Genomic DNA, 19,628 nt, shown 5'->3' with positions numbered 1-19,628 from the left:
GCCTTCTGTAGTGATATTGACATCTATGAGGCACTGTCCATTTACAGTTGGCAGTTACAGGCAATTGACATAATATGAACATACTGTGTAATAGAGAAAACATCACACACTTCTTGTTAAGCATATTGTCTTACAATTACCCACATTTAAAGAGTGCTGCCATACTGTACATCAAGTGGGAATATTGTTCAGATTGTTCTGCATTTCCTTACACTCATCTAGTGACTATACTTTTCTTTTAACGACAGTACTGTCAGTAAACATTTGCAAAGTGCTGTTGACCGTATCTAATAAATTGTTAATGTATACTGAGTACATTAGTGATCATATTTTGCTTCCTTGGAGAGCACCTCACGTTAACTTTATTTCTAATGAACATTCGCTGGCCAGTTCTATTTGTCAAAAATCCCTCTAGCCAATAACAATTTGTTAAATGGCTCCACAAGCATATCTAGGTGGCGAGTCAATGGTGTTGAAAGTATTTTAAAAATCCATGAAGATGGAATTGAATAAAACTGTTCACCTACACTTATATCATATGTGAGAAAAGCAAGCTGTGTTTAAAGTAACTAATTCTTAATAAACCAATTATGATTATTTTAGAAATGCTTATTTTATTTCAGTATAGGGTGGAGAAGAGAACAGTGTCATAATCTACACCACACACACACACACACACGCACACACACACACACACACACACACACACACACACACACACACCTGGCTAACTGGCCATCATTTGAGACAGAGAAAACACATAAGATATTAATACTCAAGACATCATTCTGTGTAGTTTTTGCAGTTGGATAGTTTATTAAAATGTTTCACTAGTAGGTATATTACTCAGTGGTCCTTGCACCTTAATGAAATAGTAATGAATTCAGTAAAATAGTCACTCATCAAATTTAGATACACTAGTTCCACAAAGAAAATGTTCAGCATCCTAGCAATGTCAAAGAGGAGAGATACGAGAGATTATATGCTATCATCATAATTGCAGTAAAAAAAAAATATGGCATTTTGCTGGTCCACACAGGGTTATGGGAACTCTAACAAGTCTGCTTACATTTACTAGAATTTTATATCTTTTCAACAATGTGACTATTGGAGAGAGATCACTATCTCATTGTGAGAAGCAAATGTGGAGGGATTACCTTGGAGGGATTACCTACGGCCTTTTAAATAAATCAGCATGCATTTAACTGAAATGGTGTATTTAATAACAGCAAACCTAAATCAGAATGACCAGATATGGCAGATGGTATAAATATTACAAGTGAGGCACTTTTCTAATACATCACATTCCTACATTCTCATACCAATATATGCACCATAAACATTAATGGTTATTGCAGTTTTACTATCTAGCTCTTCATTGCAAATAATGAGATAAATGTTAGGCTGCTTATTTTGATACAGCCAAGGCCACTAACTGTTATCTCCCACCTGAATGACTAATTTATCTTCAAGTATCAAAAAGATATATGTCAGATACCAAGTTTGTTTTATTTCCAGATGATACAAACACTGCAACAAATACCAAATAAAGTATAGCCTTAGAAAGATCAGTTAATGAAATTTCTCATGGACACTAATAAAGAAGCAGTTGACTGTGTTAAAGCACTTAAACAAATCTCTATTTGCAATACGAATACTGTCAGACATACGTGGTATTAAAATAGAAACGCTAGGTTACTACACTTGGGCTACTTTCATTTCAAAAAGTCATATGGGGTTAGCTTGGCTTGGAGAGTTACTCCAAAAACTAAAGTTTTCAGAGGCCAAAAATGTGTAAAAACAATGATATGTGGTGCAAACTCAAGAATGTCTCACAGAGGCCTGTCTAGAAAACTATGGCTATTAACTACTGTTTCTCAAACTATTCATTCATTGATGAAATTCATTATTAAAATATATCTCTTTTTAAAACCAACCAGTTCATGACATCAGTACTAGAAACAAGAACAGTTTTAAATCTTTGTGGAAGTCACTTACTTTAGTCCAGAAACTTGTCCATTATTCAAGAGCTCACATTCTCAATAACCTGCCAGCGTCCATAAAAGGTTAACTACATACTAATAACGTTCAGTTTAAGAGGAGCCTACAGGATTTACTGATGGCCGATTCCTCCTACTCTACAGATTAATTTCTTAGTAGAACCAATGGATGTGTGCATGTTACTAATAATATCAAATAATGGAAGTATTATGTACAACCCAACTTCTGTATAGATTCAGGACAATAATGCTATCAGTGTAAGTAAGAGCTGTAAAATAATTTCTCTACTTGATGATGGATCACTACAGTAGCCTAAGATTTGTAGTACACACCTTAGTGCATTGAACATTTATATATTTTGTGACAAGTTTGTCATTATCTTATAAATGAAAATATTTTTAAGGATTTTTTACTTATTCCATATCCATGAGGACCACTTCACCTGGGGTCTGTGGAAGGTACATTAGTGTTTTTTTTTCTTTGTAAATATTTATTGTTTACTTATGTTCTGACATGTTCTACTATTGGAGGATATCCTCACTTTGGATCTAGTGGAACATTACATCTGTTAAGGGCATTCTTAATGTTTAGTCATCATTCTAGCTACTTGAAATTATCTCAAGCTAAAAGCAATTCATATATAGAATGGGACAGTTTAGCGTTTGGAAATAAGTGCAATTTGTCTCTCACAAATAACTATCTCTGTGCAAATGTCTAAGACTATGAGGTATCGAAGACTTTTGTACAGGCTCTTAGTAGAAAAATCAACTAGCAAGGTAAATATTTTTCGGTAACATGAAAATAACACTATGTGATCAAGTGCTTCTTTCAAGTCCAATATGCTAAGCAACATTCTCCAGCATTTATATTCAGTCTGGCAGCACATAAAGCTTTTTTTCATGAATGCAATTTAGTTAACAAATGACAAACCTGAAGAGTAACCGCCAGAAACACCCAAGTCCAGTGCACGTGGCAACTTCTCCAGTATAAGTGATAGTCATATTTAGTTTTCAATCCTTCTGCGTACGTGAACCTGCAAAACACAATTATAGCCAATTATTGGATCATCCTCCAAAATAATGTACAAAAGTAATCTCATATGACAATAAAACCATGTCATTACAAGCTTCAATAATGTTTAAGCTTCAAAGTAAAATACACGTCCAGCAATTTACTAATCAAACAGCTATACAATGTTTAGGATGAGCAAGATTGTTATACAGATTTCTTAAAATAAATTAATAATTATTATTTATTTTGATTAATAGATAAGTTATCTCATCAGGGAATTAATTAATTTTGAATTGTATAGGGTCCAACGGACTCAAAAAGAAATTCAGTAATGTGGAACTACATAGGGTTCAGTGGAATTGTGCTCTCTGAACTTTGGCATAAGTGCACATGATAGTGTATGAAATATAAAAGTGAGATGCAACAATAAAATCTTAGGACTGGTGCATGTTCGCAGGTAGTGCACTAAATGTGAAGTAGATGGAGTTGTTTTGAGTGGAAATCGAGGAAATTATTGAAAATGGGAATTTTATTCAAAAGGGGACTGTTTCTCTGTGGATTTAGCATATCATAGTGTTTCTCTAGAGGACAGGATCCAAGGAGATTTAATAACATTATCACTGCCTTTCTGGACTGAAGCAGAGAATAAATAGTCTGATACAGAAATATCAGTATCTCTAGAATTAAATTATTATTTAGAGTGTGTATTACTGATGAAGTCATTTATAAATGTGCTTGCATATGTAAATGGAGTTCTTTCTTTAATTATATGTTACTATTAGTATTCACATTTTACTTATGGACGTATTACATTTCTTGATCTACTAACATGTTTTCAATGTCTAGCTTGCTTCCCAGAATGTTGTCATGGCCTTTCGATTATACCTCACAGACACTGTTATTTTACAATGAGATACAGCACACTGATAAAAATCTATCACTCACTCCCTTTCAGAATCCATAACTTAATCAACTGATGATCATAGTCTGTCACACTATGTTTTATAACAGCAAACAATAATACATACAGTTCACAATTTCCCTGCATCTTTCTACACAGTGTTTCCAAATTCTCAACATACACATTTGAGCTCATAGCAGGAAATAAGGAGTTACCATTTTGCAAAATAACTTGTGTCCAGAAGCGAACCACATTCTGTATGTAATAGAGGAGCAATCATGTAAAACAATGTTCTTCTCAGACTCTCATTTGTTGGCCAAATGAGCAACAGAAATTCAATATAGCTTTATAATTATTATAACTGTAGACAACTTAATGCTAAAGGAAAAAAAACTTACAGCATTTGTGTGTTACATTGTTTGCTTCGTATCCAGGGCCAGTTTAAGTCCCAAGCGACACAAGCTGCCACTTGGGACACCAAGCTATGATGGGCACCAAAGGTGCCACAATTGTGAAATTTCTATACAAGATGTATCACAATCAGTAGTGGCCAATTTGGGCAGCAGACAGAGTGTGTTCTAGTGCAACATTTGAGTACAGTGCATATCACAATTAGTGGTGAAAACTGACATGGTGAAAATGTACGAGGAAAAAATCGCTTGGTGGGAAAATTTTTCTGTAACCTGTCCTTTCTGTATTACTTCCTACATGGAGTGTGCTTAAAACTTTTACGCTAATGGAATAGTGATTATCAATGGGCATTGGAAGAATTACTAAGCCATTTAAATGATCTCTGCAGAACGAGCAGTCGTCTATTTCACACATTATTCTTATTGCTCATTTTTGCTGAATAAATACTTTATTTAAGTGCTCCACAGCAGAAGACAATTTCATAAGATAACAGCAAGTGAAAATATGCGATCACAGTTATCTTTGGGCAACGCAATGAGAGATACTTCTAAGAGCAAAACATGCTTATATGAACTGCTTCATTTGTTTATCTATGTTTTTGCAGCATTTTAATTTATCCCATTGGACCCCAAAGACATTCACACTCAAGAGTTTCACATAACGTACGACCACTAAACTCTGTCTCTATTATACACAATACCTTGCAAATAAATTAAATAGCCCACAATTTGCAATGAGGATGTTGTACAATGCTACCAGTATGACATGAGGATACTGTACAATGCTACCAGTGAAGACATAAGAAAAGCAGTATATCATGGCTTCTTTGAATCAGTAATAAGGTATTGAATTGTGTTTTGGGGTAACTCCGTGTCAAACATTAAAACTTCAGAAAAGCTTCGTTAGAAATATGCACAATGTAGGGTGAAGAAAATCATGTTGCCCTCTCCTAAAAAATATAAATATTCATCCCAATATTATTTAAAACTGAGGGCAGGCCTGCTAATAAATTTCTTTTAATTATATAAAACATACACTATTAAAATGTGTCAAATTGTAATCAGTACACAACAAGTATCAGAAACTGATGGATCTACACTTCATTATGTTCAAATGGCAGAAAGGAGGTGCACATGGTCTTACCACCCCTTTTATTTATCCCCAATGAAAAGATAATTATTGAGCATGTAGGTCTCGTTACCCTCAAATGTAAAAGTCATTTGACTGAAGAGACTGTGTTGCTTTTTGTTAATGGAAAAAGTAACCACTGTTTAGAGCACACACTGATGAAGATTCAGTTAGCGATATCAGACCTGCCGCACAGACAAGAGACTTGTCATCTCAGCAAATGGAATAACTCATTGTAGCTCACAGTTAAATGTTATCAGCCAGAGCATGCATGGGGCATCCTAACTGGTCTTCCACATGTCATCATGTCAAAGGTCTATCAGAGGGCCAACAACAGATGCCAGCCGGAGTGGCCGAGCAGTTCTAGGCGCTACAGTCTGGAGCTGCGCGACCGCTACGGTCACAGGTTTGAATCCTGCCTCGGGCATGGATGTGTGTGATGTCCTTAGGTTGGTTAGGTTTAAGTAGTTCTAAGTTCTAGGGGACTGATGACCTCAGAAGTTAAGTCCCATTGTGCTCAGAGCCATTTGAGCCAACAACAGCTTAGAGAATTGCAACAGCAGATAACTTTTCCACAGTACAGAGGATCACATGCTAATTCATTGTTGTCAACAAAATCTGATGAGCAGCTATAATTTCCAGAATGATCTACCTATGAAGTTCAGATATAAGCTTTCCACTCGATGCTAATCACAAATTACAGCACAAAGGGAACATTATGGATATAATGCTACCAACATTGGAAATGTCAGGCATAAGAAAATATGATCTGGACTAATGAGGCAGTACATACTGACACCTACCGCTTTCGTGATATGAATTTGTTGATGCATATTTGAACCTTTTTTGCCAACACAGTACAGTTTAAAACAGTTGTGACACGCCATCTAGTGGATAACAAAGAGTGAAATCCAAGCCATTGATGGGTGTGCAATGTTCGTTCCATACACTTTGTCTGTGGTCATTAAACTGCGGCCACAGGCTGCATGTGGTTGGAATCAAGGATTCATGTGACCCGAGGTTCTCAGCAGTATTTTGTAATAATGAGAATCTAGCAACAAACAGGTGAATCCAAAAACATCAACTAAAGTTAAGAACTTCTTAATAGTGTAGTTTTCCTACACAGTAACAAACAAAAATTAGGCAATTACAGTGTGACAGCTCTGGAATTGCTCAGGATGGCTGCAGTCTGAAACAGGACAATCAACACAAAATGTTCCAAATGGTGTTGGCTTATCGGTCAGCAGGGGAAGGTGGGGAGCTGTGTAAAATGGAGCACAGTGTAACATTTGGATTTGTGTATCATGTTGCTACCTTTGTGTTTAACATATTTCCAGTTGTCTTTGTTATCACTTTTGGCCAGTGAACTTTGGAAGTGTTTATATGAGGGCCATATTGAAAGCTGTGAGCAACCCACCATTAAAATTCCAATTCCAACAAAGTAACAAAAACAACTGCAAGACGGTAATACAGACTTAACACCATATGTTTCCACATTGTGATGCCATTAGCATCTATCATGTGACCACATGCAGTACTTCCAAAATGGCTGACATCAATGTTTTGTTTCATTGGATTCTTTGTCAAAGGGGGGAAAATGTGCTACTGAAATTCACCTCTGACTTCATCCTACCTATGGAGAAGTTAGCATCGGCACTAGCAGTGTTACGAGATGGGTGAAATATTTCAAAGGTGCAGATACGAGTATCCAGGAAAAGACTGGTGATGGTGGCCATCGCACTACTTCCACAGAACACTACAAGGAAATGATTCTGGTCAACTTTGTCGAATCTGGACAAACCATAAAATGCTGTCCGCTATATCCCGATACTTTTGAAGCTCCATCGCGCATTTTGCCATAAATGGCCTGGGAAGGTCATCTTGTGACAGAATAACCCACTCCTCATATTAGGATATTTTGGTGGGAAACTCTTCCATGTCCTCCCCACTTTTCTGACTTGGCACCCTCCAACTAACATCTTCTCGGTTCTCTTACGGAACAGGTGTGAGGACAATGCTACGAGACAATGGAGGGTGGTTGACAAACAGTTAATCTGTGTCTTCAGGAGGCTGGAAAGAAGTTCTGTCATAAGAGTATTTTCAAACTTGCAGAGTGATAGCAAAAATGTGTGCAAAGAACTGAAAACTATGTCAAAAAGTGTCAGAAAGTTTATAGAATAAGATGATGTACTTGGTTTGTCTAAATAATAAGGATTAAAAGTTTTTAAAAAAATTTCTGATTATTTTCAGTGAGACTCTCGTATTTCATCTTTGGTGTGTAATGAAAAAAAATTATTTTTTTTTTTTTTTTTTTGGTTTACGTAAAGTAAAATTTTATTATATGATATTCTCTCCATTTTTTATAATCACAAACAATAGGTGTTATTCTGAGTCTTATGGCCACAGTCATATACTAGTTTAACATATGAAGTTGCAAAAATTCATAATTTTTGCAAAGAAAGTTTGTGGGTCATTCCATGTCAAGTCACCCAGGCCTTGACACCAACCATGTCAGATTTTGATGAAACTTGGTACAATTACTTCTTCTATCATCCTGAAAGCACTTGTAAAATTTTTTTGCTCTATCTCTTATAGTTTTTTTAAATAAATTTTTGAAGTTTTTAGATTTGGCATTGTTTCAGAAGTCGAAAATCGTAACTTAAACGTGTCCTCACAACTAAAAAAATTTGTATATTAAAGAATACTCAAGATATCAGTATGAAATTTTGGAATAAGTTTGTGTATTATATCTAAATGTTAAAAAAAATTACCATAAAGATATATTAAAATCTTCCAAATGAAAAAAAATTTACAACTTTTTTTTTAGCTAACGGATGTTTAGTTTTACAAAGACTGCAATATCTAGAGTCTCAGACCTGATAGAAAGCTCAAATTTGTTTTAAAATACTCTTAATTGTATAGGCTATTAGATAAAAGAAAAATTATGTTTGCTTTTTAACCTCTTTAATAGTGATCTAATTTTTAAAATAATATTAATTATATTTTAAAAATAAAAAGTACCAAGTGACTTAGACACCGAAAATAAGTTTTTGTCTTCTTGGAGTAACAATGTACGCTTGGATTTTGTTTTGTTACTCCTGTGTTTTGAAGTAAAAAATTATTGCAGTGTTAAATAGTGCTTGGATAGTATTTTATGAGGTTTATTCGAACTTTCAGTAAGTACTGTTACTTAGTTTACAGAGATTCTTTTCCAATATCCTATAAAAGTAACCAGAACAGTAATCGGACCAAAAGTGAAATCAGTATGTCAGATATTCAAACCTGTAGCGTAGGGTTATTTAAAAATTTTACTGTTTCCAAACAACCTACACACCTTCAAAAATGTTAGAACCGGTATCTGAATTGAGTGAGGAAGAAAAAGATTTGATCCACTTACGATCTGGAATTAATCTGTGTGAATTTAAGAATATATGTTCACACCACAGCTACTACTTTTTAAATGTTTTTGGAAAGTATCAAACAACATGTGTAGACCCACTAAAAAAAACACAGAAAGCCCATCAAAAAATCGTTGAGAAGTGTAGGCTTGGAACTTTCTAAACAATTTCTGACAAAAAAATTAGCATAAAACCTGGACAAAAGCTTTGCCTAACATGCCGTAACTTTTGTGAGGAAAAATTAAGAGTTGAAGTCAATGAAAGTGAAACAGATGATGAAGTCATGGTTGAATTAGAATCATTGGAATCAAGAAATGAATCCCTCGTACAAACAAACATTGCTCTTGATCATTTAGGTTTAACACCGATAAAGCTTCATGGCTTGTCAGAACAAAGTAAAGGGTCTTATTTTAAAAGGAAGGTTAGCAGTATTGAAAAGACTGCAAAAAAGGCGGTTTCAAAAGCATTAAAATATGATGCACCAAATTCTGATGATGACGAAGAAGATAGAAGTGTGGTTGAGAAAGCAAAGGATTTTGATGTAATGATTTCTCTTATGAAAGAGAAGATTTCATCTGTTGGGAGGTCTAGAAAAATCCAGATTCTGACCTTGGCTCCAGATTCTTGGAGTCGAAATAAAGTGATGAAAAAATTTAATGTAAGTGAGTATATGGTGCAACAAGCTAGAAAGCTAAAATCCGAAAAGGGTATTTTGGAAACTCCTGGTCCAAAAAAAGGTAAAACTCTTTCTGAAAATACAGTAAGACTTGTAACAGATTTTTATGAAAAGGATGAAAGTTCCAGAGTGCTACCTGGAACAAAAGACAAAGTAAGTGTTCAAAAAAATGTGTACATGCAAAAAAGACTCATTTTGTGTAACTTGAGAGAATTCTATTATTCTTTCAAATGGGAGAATCCCGAGGTAGAAGTAGAATTTTCAAAATTTTGTTTCTTGAGACCTAATTGGTGTATCCTTGCTGGTGCTGCAGGCACACACACTGTATGTGTATGCAGTATCCAACAGAATGTTAAACTATTACTGGATGCTGTGAAAATTGAAGAATCTTATAAAGACCTAATTAAGATGCTTGTGTGCAACACGGAAAACCAAAACTGCATGCTACATCATTGCGACAACTGTCCTGCAAATACTGCACTAACTGAGTACTTAACTGAAAAACTAAGTGAAGATTATGATTTAGAAGAAGAAATTGTAATCAGTCAGTGGGTTAACACAGACAGGGCAGAAATTATCAAACAGTCTATCAGTGTTGAAGACAACATTTCTTTATTGGTTAGGTCATTGGAAAAGCTCACCCCACACTCGTTTATGGCAAAATCCCAATCAGCAGCCTTTAAAAGATTGAAAGAAGACCCACCACCCAAAACAGCAATTATTGTGATGGATTTCAGTGAAAATTATTCCTTTGTTACACAAAATGAGATCCAAAGTTACCACTGGAATAGAGGTGGTTGTACTCTACACCCAGTTGGAGTTTTTCTAAGAAATGAGGAATTTTTTTTTGTTTCCAACCACTGTTTTATTAGTGATGACCAAGAACATAACACTGGTTTTGTTAACTTTGTACAAAAAGAAATTACAAAGTGGCTGTCATTACATCATACTGACATTGACTCAGTTCACTACTTTACAGATGGTTGTGCTAGGCAGTACAAAAATAGAAACAGTTTTAAAAATTTGACTGAACTCTTGAGAGACTTTAATTTGAAGGCCCAACACTCTTTTTTTGCAACAAGTCATGGGAAGTCAATTTGTGATGGCCTAGGAGGAACTATTAAAAGAATTTTAAGGAAAGCCAGTCTACAGCTTTCAGACGAAGAACAAATAATGACAGCAATCGATGTGTACAAGTTTTGTGAAAAAAATATTGAAAACATTCATTTTCACTTTATTGACAAAAAAGAAGCTGATTTGCTACAGTTAAAACTAGAAAAATGTTTTTCAGCAACCCGAACCATTCCTGGAACAAGAAGTTTTCATAACTTCAAACCACTTCCAACAAACAACCTTGAAATTAGAAGGACTACAGATAGTGTAAAACCCTTCTTAGTCTTTTTCTTTTCATTCTTCTTCTGATTGGGTTCGTGTTGAACCATCCATAAATAGCTATGTGGCTGCAAATTATGATGGTAACTGGTACTTTGGACTGGTAAAAACAATATTCAATGATGAAGAAGATGCAGAAATTCTATTTCTACATCCTTCAGGACCAGCTGCATCATTTTATTGGCCTGAAAGAAAAGATTCTTGCATAGTGCCTTTGGAGCACATAGTCTGTGTAGTAGATGCGTCTCGATCAAGCGGCACTGGAAGAATGTGTTACTTCAAAAAAGACTGTGTCAAAAGAACTGAAAGCTCTTGGATGAAGTGGAAAAACAGTTTGAATCAGCATTAATGTTTATTAAAAAGACAAAATTACTCAAAAAATTCAATGTTTCAAGCAATCAGTTGGGTTATACATAGGTGTCGTAAGTACACTATCTTTGTACACAATTCTAATTTAATCTACTATAATTAATAAACATGTTCAAAAGCCATAATTATTTTTGTTTTATCAAGTAGCCTATATGTTTAAGAGTAAATTAAAACAAATTTGAGCATTCTATCAGGTCTGAGACTCTAGATATTGCAATTCTTATAAAACAAAACATCCGTAAAAAAACACATTATTTTTTTCATAGAAAATATTAATATATTTTAATAGTATCATTTTTATCTTCAAATATGTATAATAAATAAACTTGCTGCAAAAATTCATGATGTTACCTAAAAGAGTTTTTAAGATAAGCAATTTTAAAGTTTTGAATACAAATTAAATTTACCATTTCCGAAGGTTCGGAAAATGCAAAACATAAAAACTTTAAAAATTTATAAAAAAACTATAAGAGATACAGCAAAAAAATTTGCAGGTGTTGTCAGGATGGTATTAGAACCATTTGAGCCAAATTTCATGAAAATCTAAGGAGGTGGGTGTAAAATTTATTTTTTATTGGGTGATTTGATATGGAATGACCCTTGTGTTATAGTGATGTGAACTGTGCAACCCCTGTTGTAGACACCACAGACAACGATGAAGATCAAAGTGTGTCACAGATAGGCCCATCTAATACACCAACTGAAGAATATAGACCATGCAAGAATTTAACTGGCCTGATATTTTTAGAAGTTTCCCTAAAGCTGACGGAATAATAAGTAGCCGAAAAAAAATAGAAAAACGGAAATGAATCTCACTGTACAGGTAACCCAGTTAAAAAGTGTTTGAAGATCATTCAAGACAGTGAAAAAACTAAAAGCAACAAGAGAAATCGTTTTCCAAAGATTCTAACTTGGGTGGAACTGTGGAAAATAAAATGTGTGAATCTTTAGATTATTCAGACAATAAAGATATTAAAGGTCAAAACGGGGGCAGGGAAACATTAGGCCACCTGTTCAAGTCGGTTAGGTTTTAGTAAAGTTTCCTGATAAGAACCTACTTCGCAATATATTGGTTAAGAGATGAGAATGGAGGAGGATGGAGATGACCATGAAGTGACATTTCTCCAGAGAGAGGGCAAAACCAAAATGCATTTGTACATCTGTATGAAGCTGATATAACAAAAAGTCAGAAAAAGGTGTACTCATGGTTTTACCGAAAACAAAAAGTCAGCATGGATGCCTTAACTCTGGCCCCTATCTAAAAGGTTTTACTGCCGAATGAATACTGTGAAAAGTTAATTAAATTCTTTTCAAAGACTCTAAATATTAATTTTGTCTAGCACCGGTATTTCACTGTAGTTCAATTTATCGCACCCTTACTATAGGTAGTCTATCGGGGGATCATAACACACTAATATTCACGTAAGTTACCAAGTAATAATACAATCGGTACATACGTGGGCTGGGATGCCGTCCCATAGAGTCAGTACTGCTCTTGGGCAAAAACATTTGAGGACCACTGCATTAGATACAAAACCCAAGTCCGTGTGTTCACCTAAAGCATCTCAATGCAAACGTATATGTTCGTCAAGACAATACGTCACGCTAGCTTTCCAAACCGTGCCAAAAGTATTTTGTTCAACCACATGACCGTTCTTGCAGAGGAAAATTACGCTGGCTGAACTCAGTGGAAGGTACAGCCCTTGCTGCACCGTGGAAAAAGGATGCGCCAGTGCGCGCCTTGGGTCTCATTGTGACAAATTTCCGCAAGTTACAGGCTGCAGTTGAATATTCATGAATGAACAAAACTCCCAATACCTGTAGCAACTTGTGGGGGAGCTGGCTACACTTTCAGTTAAACGAGTTGATACCAACCGCTCAATGGTCTGTTTATCTTGCCCGGAGTACCAGCGTTGTACATTAACGTAAGAGAAGGTACTTCGCTCTCTGTCACTATTCTACTGCTTCACCCAGTATCGGCACGTCTTTCCGCATCTTCATTTGCTTCTCACTCAGTTTAACTAGTACACTAAACGACATACCAGCGAAAGATACATCCAATAATTACAACTACAGTGTAGCACTTGCCAAAGTACTAAGAAAATGACGACAGTGGCGCGACGCCTGTCCTATTCTCGCAACTCCTATTTTTGCGCTTTCAGACTGTATTTCAACTTCAACCAACACTGTCACAAGGTCTGCAGCAGTTCAGACGGGAAGAGGTACACTAAACTACGTCCATGAGGTTCTGCCAAGGAGAGAACTGTACTCACACACACTCACTCTCTCTCTCTCTCCCCCCCCCCCCCCCCCCCCCGCCCTTTGTACTTTTCTGCATGCGTTTAACTTGTACGCAGATATTTATTTCATATAGTAAAAGCTTCATTTATCCCAAACTTTAGTGTCTGTATGTGAAAGAATATACAGCCAAAACTTAAAACGGTTTTTCAACAACGACGATGTGGCCCTTCAACCTTGAGATTTTATCAGATCACAACGGTTGGCAATCTCTGACCCAGCTACTCGCAATTCGCCGATTGATTTCCGATTCATGCGTGACTTCAGAAGCGAAGAAAATATGTCGGAAATAACGTTCATTTTTTTCCAGCATTCGTTCTAATAGCACTGTGATTATACTTTTGTCGGCAATTTACGCAGTGCACCGTAGGTTTTCTTGTTGTAATAAAACCTTTAAAAATGCGAAAATTTCACACCTGCTTGTAGAAAATTAACAGCAAGGAAAAGCAGAAACTGTGGAAATGTTTAAAACTTAACATTCCCACAAAGATTTGCAAAATCACTTTCTTCACATTTCATTTTTTAAGCGTCTAGCTGCAGTTCTACACATCGTGCAAACGCGTTACTCGAACCACTCCAACGTTCACAACAATAGTGAAAATGATATTTTTGTTAACTCTTGAGAATCAATACACTTTATAAATTAATTAACAAAATTTTTATAAATCAAAACATGTTATACCTTCAACAGCAATCAATTCCACGAACGAGCGCCGAGTACTAATTATTGAAACAATGTTTACACTCAGTTACATACGTGAAACATCTGTGGAGTTATACACAGAGAAGCGAAGAAAGGGTGGCGACAGTAGTCTCAGATGTCACTAGTACACGAGAAGACTAAGTTAAGTTTCTTTTTAAGCTTGCAGACTGTGTAATAAATAAGGAATCAATCACATAAAGCAATCAAAACCTCGTGCAAGTGAGAGCAAAAACCATAATCTCCAGAGATTCAGGTTTAGTAGCTCCCATCTCTCAAGTCACGTATCGTTGGATTACCCATTTCCTGCAAAGATCTCCAAGCATCCTCTGTGTTACTCGGTTGATTTGATATATATATATAAGACGCAACGTCCTGAGCTACAAATTCACTCACAACACAGGTTCACGAGGGATTTGTGAGAAGTGCAGCCAAGGCCACAACGCTATAAAAGTGCTATACACCGTGATACACACATTGTAAAAACCTAATCCTTTGTTACGATTCCTGTTTCGAAAGTAAAGCGACAATGAGCTACGCCTGCAGCGATAGCAGATCCTACAGGCCTGTTAGCCTGTACAGATCGAAGTACTCCTCGGTGCAGTGGTATGTTGGTAAGATTCATTTGCAAAAAGTTGTGTATTATTCCACACTTTTGCAAACAGGAAATAGGTGAGACGACGAACGAGCTGCATGCAAACAACGGTATGTAAAACACAATTAGGAGAATAAGAATGTGCGAGCTATTTTTTCGAACGCTGAATACGGTATACAAAATATGGGCACGAATTTCATCAAAAATAGTTGCTCAACTTGCTGCTAGACGTGCATTACATATATAAGTATCAGCAGATTTTAAAGGGAAAATAATCCAGTAGAAATCTGCCTGAAAAGTCGAGAAGTCTTTCAATTTCGAAAGAAGTCTGAATGACCTAGCAGCCTTCCATATAGTGACACCATTGTTCAATGATATGAAATTCTGTGAAACATGATCGTCGGGCTCCATTTCGAAAGCTAAGTCACTTCTACATAAGCATGTTCTTTAGAATTTACCACGAGACAGCAGAAATCCTGGAGAAAATGGAGAGAACTATTTGAAGCAATAACCCTAGCCTTAATTCTATGAAGATATCATCAGATCAAGGAGTCCTGTTGTGTACAGCAATTCATGAAATCGGCATTGACATATTTTTCAGTTTGACATACAGAATTTATTATGAATGATGGCTTCGCGGTTTTACTTCTAAAAGCGTCATGCATTTCCTTTTGCTGCCCATCAATATTTCAAAGTAAGTTTACTTCAACATTCTATACACTATTAATAAATATTATTCTTACATAGCTGGAAACTGACCTCCCTGTCAAGTACGAAAAAAAAAAAGAAAGAAAGAAAAAAAACCACTATGGTAACACTGTCACGTAAGCGAAGAAAAATGCAAAGAAATGCGACTTACCAACCCTACTTACAATGCTGAAGTAAGAGCAATACTAAACAAATCAACTAGTAAAACTATCTCCTAGCGGAACGGTGGTAAGCAGGGAAACCTGTTGGAACAAACGTACCACTCGAGGTTTCTGACGCACGCGAAACAGCAGCCCCATAATTATGTTCCTCACTCGCAACAGTAAAACCGTTGCGAATCGTGGCCACGAACCGAGAACAGCCGAAGTGGTAGCTGAACGTCATCACGTGTGGTTTAGGGAAGGGGAGAGGGGACGCTTGGAGGGAGTCCCCATTGTGCAACTACCCTCTTTCTTCCAGTGCTGTGTTTACAACGTGCCAGGAGTACACTAAAGAAACAGTGACGACGGAGAGCTAATGGTTTTGATGATAATTAAGAAATTAAGCGCTGCATTTTGATATTTTTGGACATTTACTGTTTCTGCTACGTTCCTATTTGACAATAATTGTTTCAAAAAGTGGCACGAGCCCTGAATCTGGCAAGTTATCTGTTGTAGCACTAAGTCGTGCTGTATGTTCTTGAAACTTCTTATTAGGCAGAAAATGGAAACTAAAAAAATCGTGTCAATATTTGTCGAATGAATTATTGAAGGCAGAACAACCAGGATGTACCACAGGCGAAAGAGTCTCTTGGTTAAAAGCAGTTAAGCGAGTTTAGCGCGCTGTTTTTCTGTCATTCTAGTCACTTCGTTGCTCGATACTGTCGATTCTGACCAATTTTTCTATTGTCACTTTTAAAATTGAGCTCGCTACAGTTGTAGTGGCATATTTTATACGTTAAATAACGTAGGTACTACATTCCATACGGGTTTGCTACGTTCCACATTCACTGATTTGTCTAGAAGTGTGGTGAACAAAATTTCACGTTGTTGAGTAGATGTACGACGTCTTTCTGCATGCGGTCACGTCTCCTGCTGTTTACTAGCTCTCTTTGTTCTTAAAAGAAAACGACATTCTTCAATAAAAGTATCTGTATGTTACAAGATAATCATAAATAAACGGTCCTGTAATGTACCGTTTCGTACATCCCGGCGTTCTTAGGAAACCAAAGACAGACAAATGAGCTGTCATTTTTTCACTTACTGTCGATTTTTATGGCACGACATACGCTCCCCACTGTAAAAATTAAGTTATAAACCAATACAAATGATACCGTTCGCACTCATCCACTATTAAATTTCGACGCGCAAGTCGCCGAAGTGGCGTCAAATCGAACGACTTGCACCCGGCGAACGGTCTACCTGACGGGAGGCCCTAGTCACATGACATTTACATTTTTACTATTGTATTTATAAGTATAGATTTCTGCCCGCTTGGAGGGCTGCTGTAGCGATGCACAACAAAAATAGACTCCGGCGTAGCTAAAAAATATTAATTTTCTTTTGAATTTGCATTGTTTCCCAGTTCATTGTTTTATATTTACCAACACCAGAAAGCACAAAAGCTCTCTCAGTCCTAGACGAAGCGGTAAGGTTAACATGGAAATTATTTTCGTGCCTTGTGCGTACCTCACAGAATCTACACTGAAGCGCCAAAGTAACTCGTGGAGGCATGAGTATTCAAATACAGATATATGTAAACAGGCATAATACGGATCTGCGATCGGCAACTCCTATATAAGACAAGTGCCTGGTGTAGTTGTTAGATCGGTTACTACTGCTACAATGGCGGGTTATCAAGATTCAAGTGAGTTTGAACGTGGTTTTACAGTCGGCGCACGAACGATGGGACACACCATCGCCGAGGTATCAATGAAGCGCGGATTTTCCCGTACGACCATTTCACGAGTGTACCGTGAATATCAGGAATCCGGTAAAACATCAAATCTGCGACATCGCTGAGGCTGGAAAAAGATGCTGCAAGAACGAGACCAACGACGACTGAAGAGAATCGTTCAACGTGACAGAAGTGCGACCCTTTCGCAAATTGCTGCAGGTTTCAATGCTGGACCATAAAGAAGTGTCAGCGTGCGAACCATTCTACGAAACATCATCGATATGGACTTTCGGAACCGAAGGCCCACTCATGTACCCTTGATGACTGCACGACACAAAGCGTTACGCCTCGTCTAGGCCCGTCAACACCGACATTGGACTGTTGATGACTGGAAGCGTGTTGCCTGGTCGGACGAGTTACAAACTGTATCAAGCAGATGGACGTGTCCGTACACGGGTATGAAGACAACCTCACGAATCCATGGACCCTGCGTGTCAGCAGGGGACTGTTCATGCTGGTGGAGGTTCTGTAATGATGTGTGGCGTGTGCAGTTGGAGTGATATGGGACCCCTGATACGTCTAGGTACGACTCTGACAGGTGACACGTACGTAAGCATTCTGTCTGATCACCTGCATCCATTCATGTCTATTTTGCATTCCGACGGACTTGGGCAGTTCCAGCAGGACAATGCGACACCCTACACGATCAGAAAGGCTACAGAGTGGCTCCAGGAATACTCTTCTGAGTTTAAACATTTCCGCCGGCCACCAAACTCCCCAGACGTGTACATTATTGAGCAGATCTGGGATGCTTTGCAACGTGCTGTTCAGAAGAGATCTTCGCCGCTTCGTATTCTTACGGGCTTATCGACAACCCCGCAAGATTCATGGTGTCAGGTCCCTCCAGCACTACTTCAGACATTAGTTGAGTCCATGCCAAGTCGTGCTGCAGCACTTCCGCGTGTTCGCTGCGGCCCTACACGTTATTACACAGGGAAATAGGGAATGGAAGTTTGCGTACCAAGATAGCATCCGGGTCATCCAGTAGAAGAGACTTCTGAGCGCAAAATATATCGAAACAAGCTTCTTAATTGATGTAACTGTGTGATGACATTTCAGCTTTGTCACTCTACTTGACACAAACAGTTTTACATGGCACGTCATTCAGTGTATGGCCACTAATATCGTTTCTGGCACCAGCAGCTCATTTCTGTTTGTCTAAATCTGGATGATAGGAATCTGCACGAGATTAACATATCAGTGGCAGTTCTGTTTGGTTATCAGTTGGGCTGTAGGTGCTATTGTTGAGATTGGGTCTTTTGTTGATATCTTTTGTCTTCAGCCTAACAAAATAGTTTCTGAACAGTTGTTTAAAGTATTTGGATGTTCATTTACGAAGGTTCAGAATCTTGTGAAACTTAATCCGTTTGCAGCTTAACGTTTTCCTATGGTACGATTTGTCAAGTAGGACCTTCTGCTTTCCAATAAGAACATGGCTCGATTCATGTAAGAGGGAAATCATGAACGTACACGCAAGATACAGAATATTCTAAGAACAAAATTTTGTGTCCTAGTTCCGACAAGAAAACATCACAATTTGATCTCATATTTTAAGGGAAAAAAGCACACTTGCAAAACATCGGCCTCCAGCAAACGATCCTGCGTGAAAATTTGGATCATAATAGTGACAGGACGCAGTTATGAACTTCCGAATGCACATCTTTTAAACATTCGCGCGACCGGTTGCTTGTCAATCGCTCCACTTCACTGTAGCCGCCCAATTCGTGATCGCGAAATACTGTGCAGGGGGTTTTGTAAGAGGTTTCTCTTCATAACGCCGGTGACCAACTAGCAACAGTGCGGCACCTCCAGAAGCGGTACGGAGTGACGGTCAAATTGCTTTAACGCCAAAGAACAAAATCTGAAAGTCGTGACCGGTAAGCGTCATTATACGCGAATTGTCGACTAAATCTCATACAAGGCAAACGAAAGCTTCATACGCTTTCTTGATGCTATTATTAGGTTGCTGCATATGTTCGTAGCGTTTTTGTTCCGCATGTTGGTATTCGGGTCGCTATGGATTTATTTATCAATTGTTATTTTTTATTTGTAGTTCACTGCACTGTTGTTAAATTACAAATTTTCCAACTAGACACAGCTTTTTT

General features: G+C 37.3%; 1 protein-coding gene across 3 annotated transcripts in view; it reads right to left on the bottom strand.

The window, feature by feature from the left end:
• The window catches only part of LOC124795301, a 558,174-nt gene that overhangs the window by 123,553 nt on the left and 414,993 nt on the right, over positions 1–19,628 (bottom strand). For all 3 annotated transcript variants that reach the window (XM_047259263.1, XM_047259265.1, XM_047259264.1), the window contains one exon: positions 2,932–3,034. In XM_047259263.1, coding sequence (XP_047115219.1) covers positions 2,932–3,002 — 71 coding nt within the window. In that variant the 5' untranslated portion in view covers positions 3,003–3,034. The remainder of the gene's footprint in view (positions 1–2,931; positions 3,035–19,628) is intronic.

Source organism: Schistocerca piceifrons, chromosome 4 (assembly GCF_021461385.2).
Source record: "Schistocerca piceifrons isolate TAMUIC-IGC-003096 chromosome 4, iqSchPice1.1, whole genome shotgun sequence".
In the NCBI taxonomy this organism is placed as follows: domain Eukaryota; kingdom Metazoa; phylum Arthropoda; class Insecta; order Orthoptera; family Acrididae; genus Schistocerca; species Schistocerca piceifrons.
This window is presented reverse-complemented; position numbering and strand designations above follow the sequence as displayed.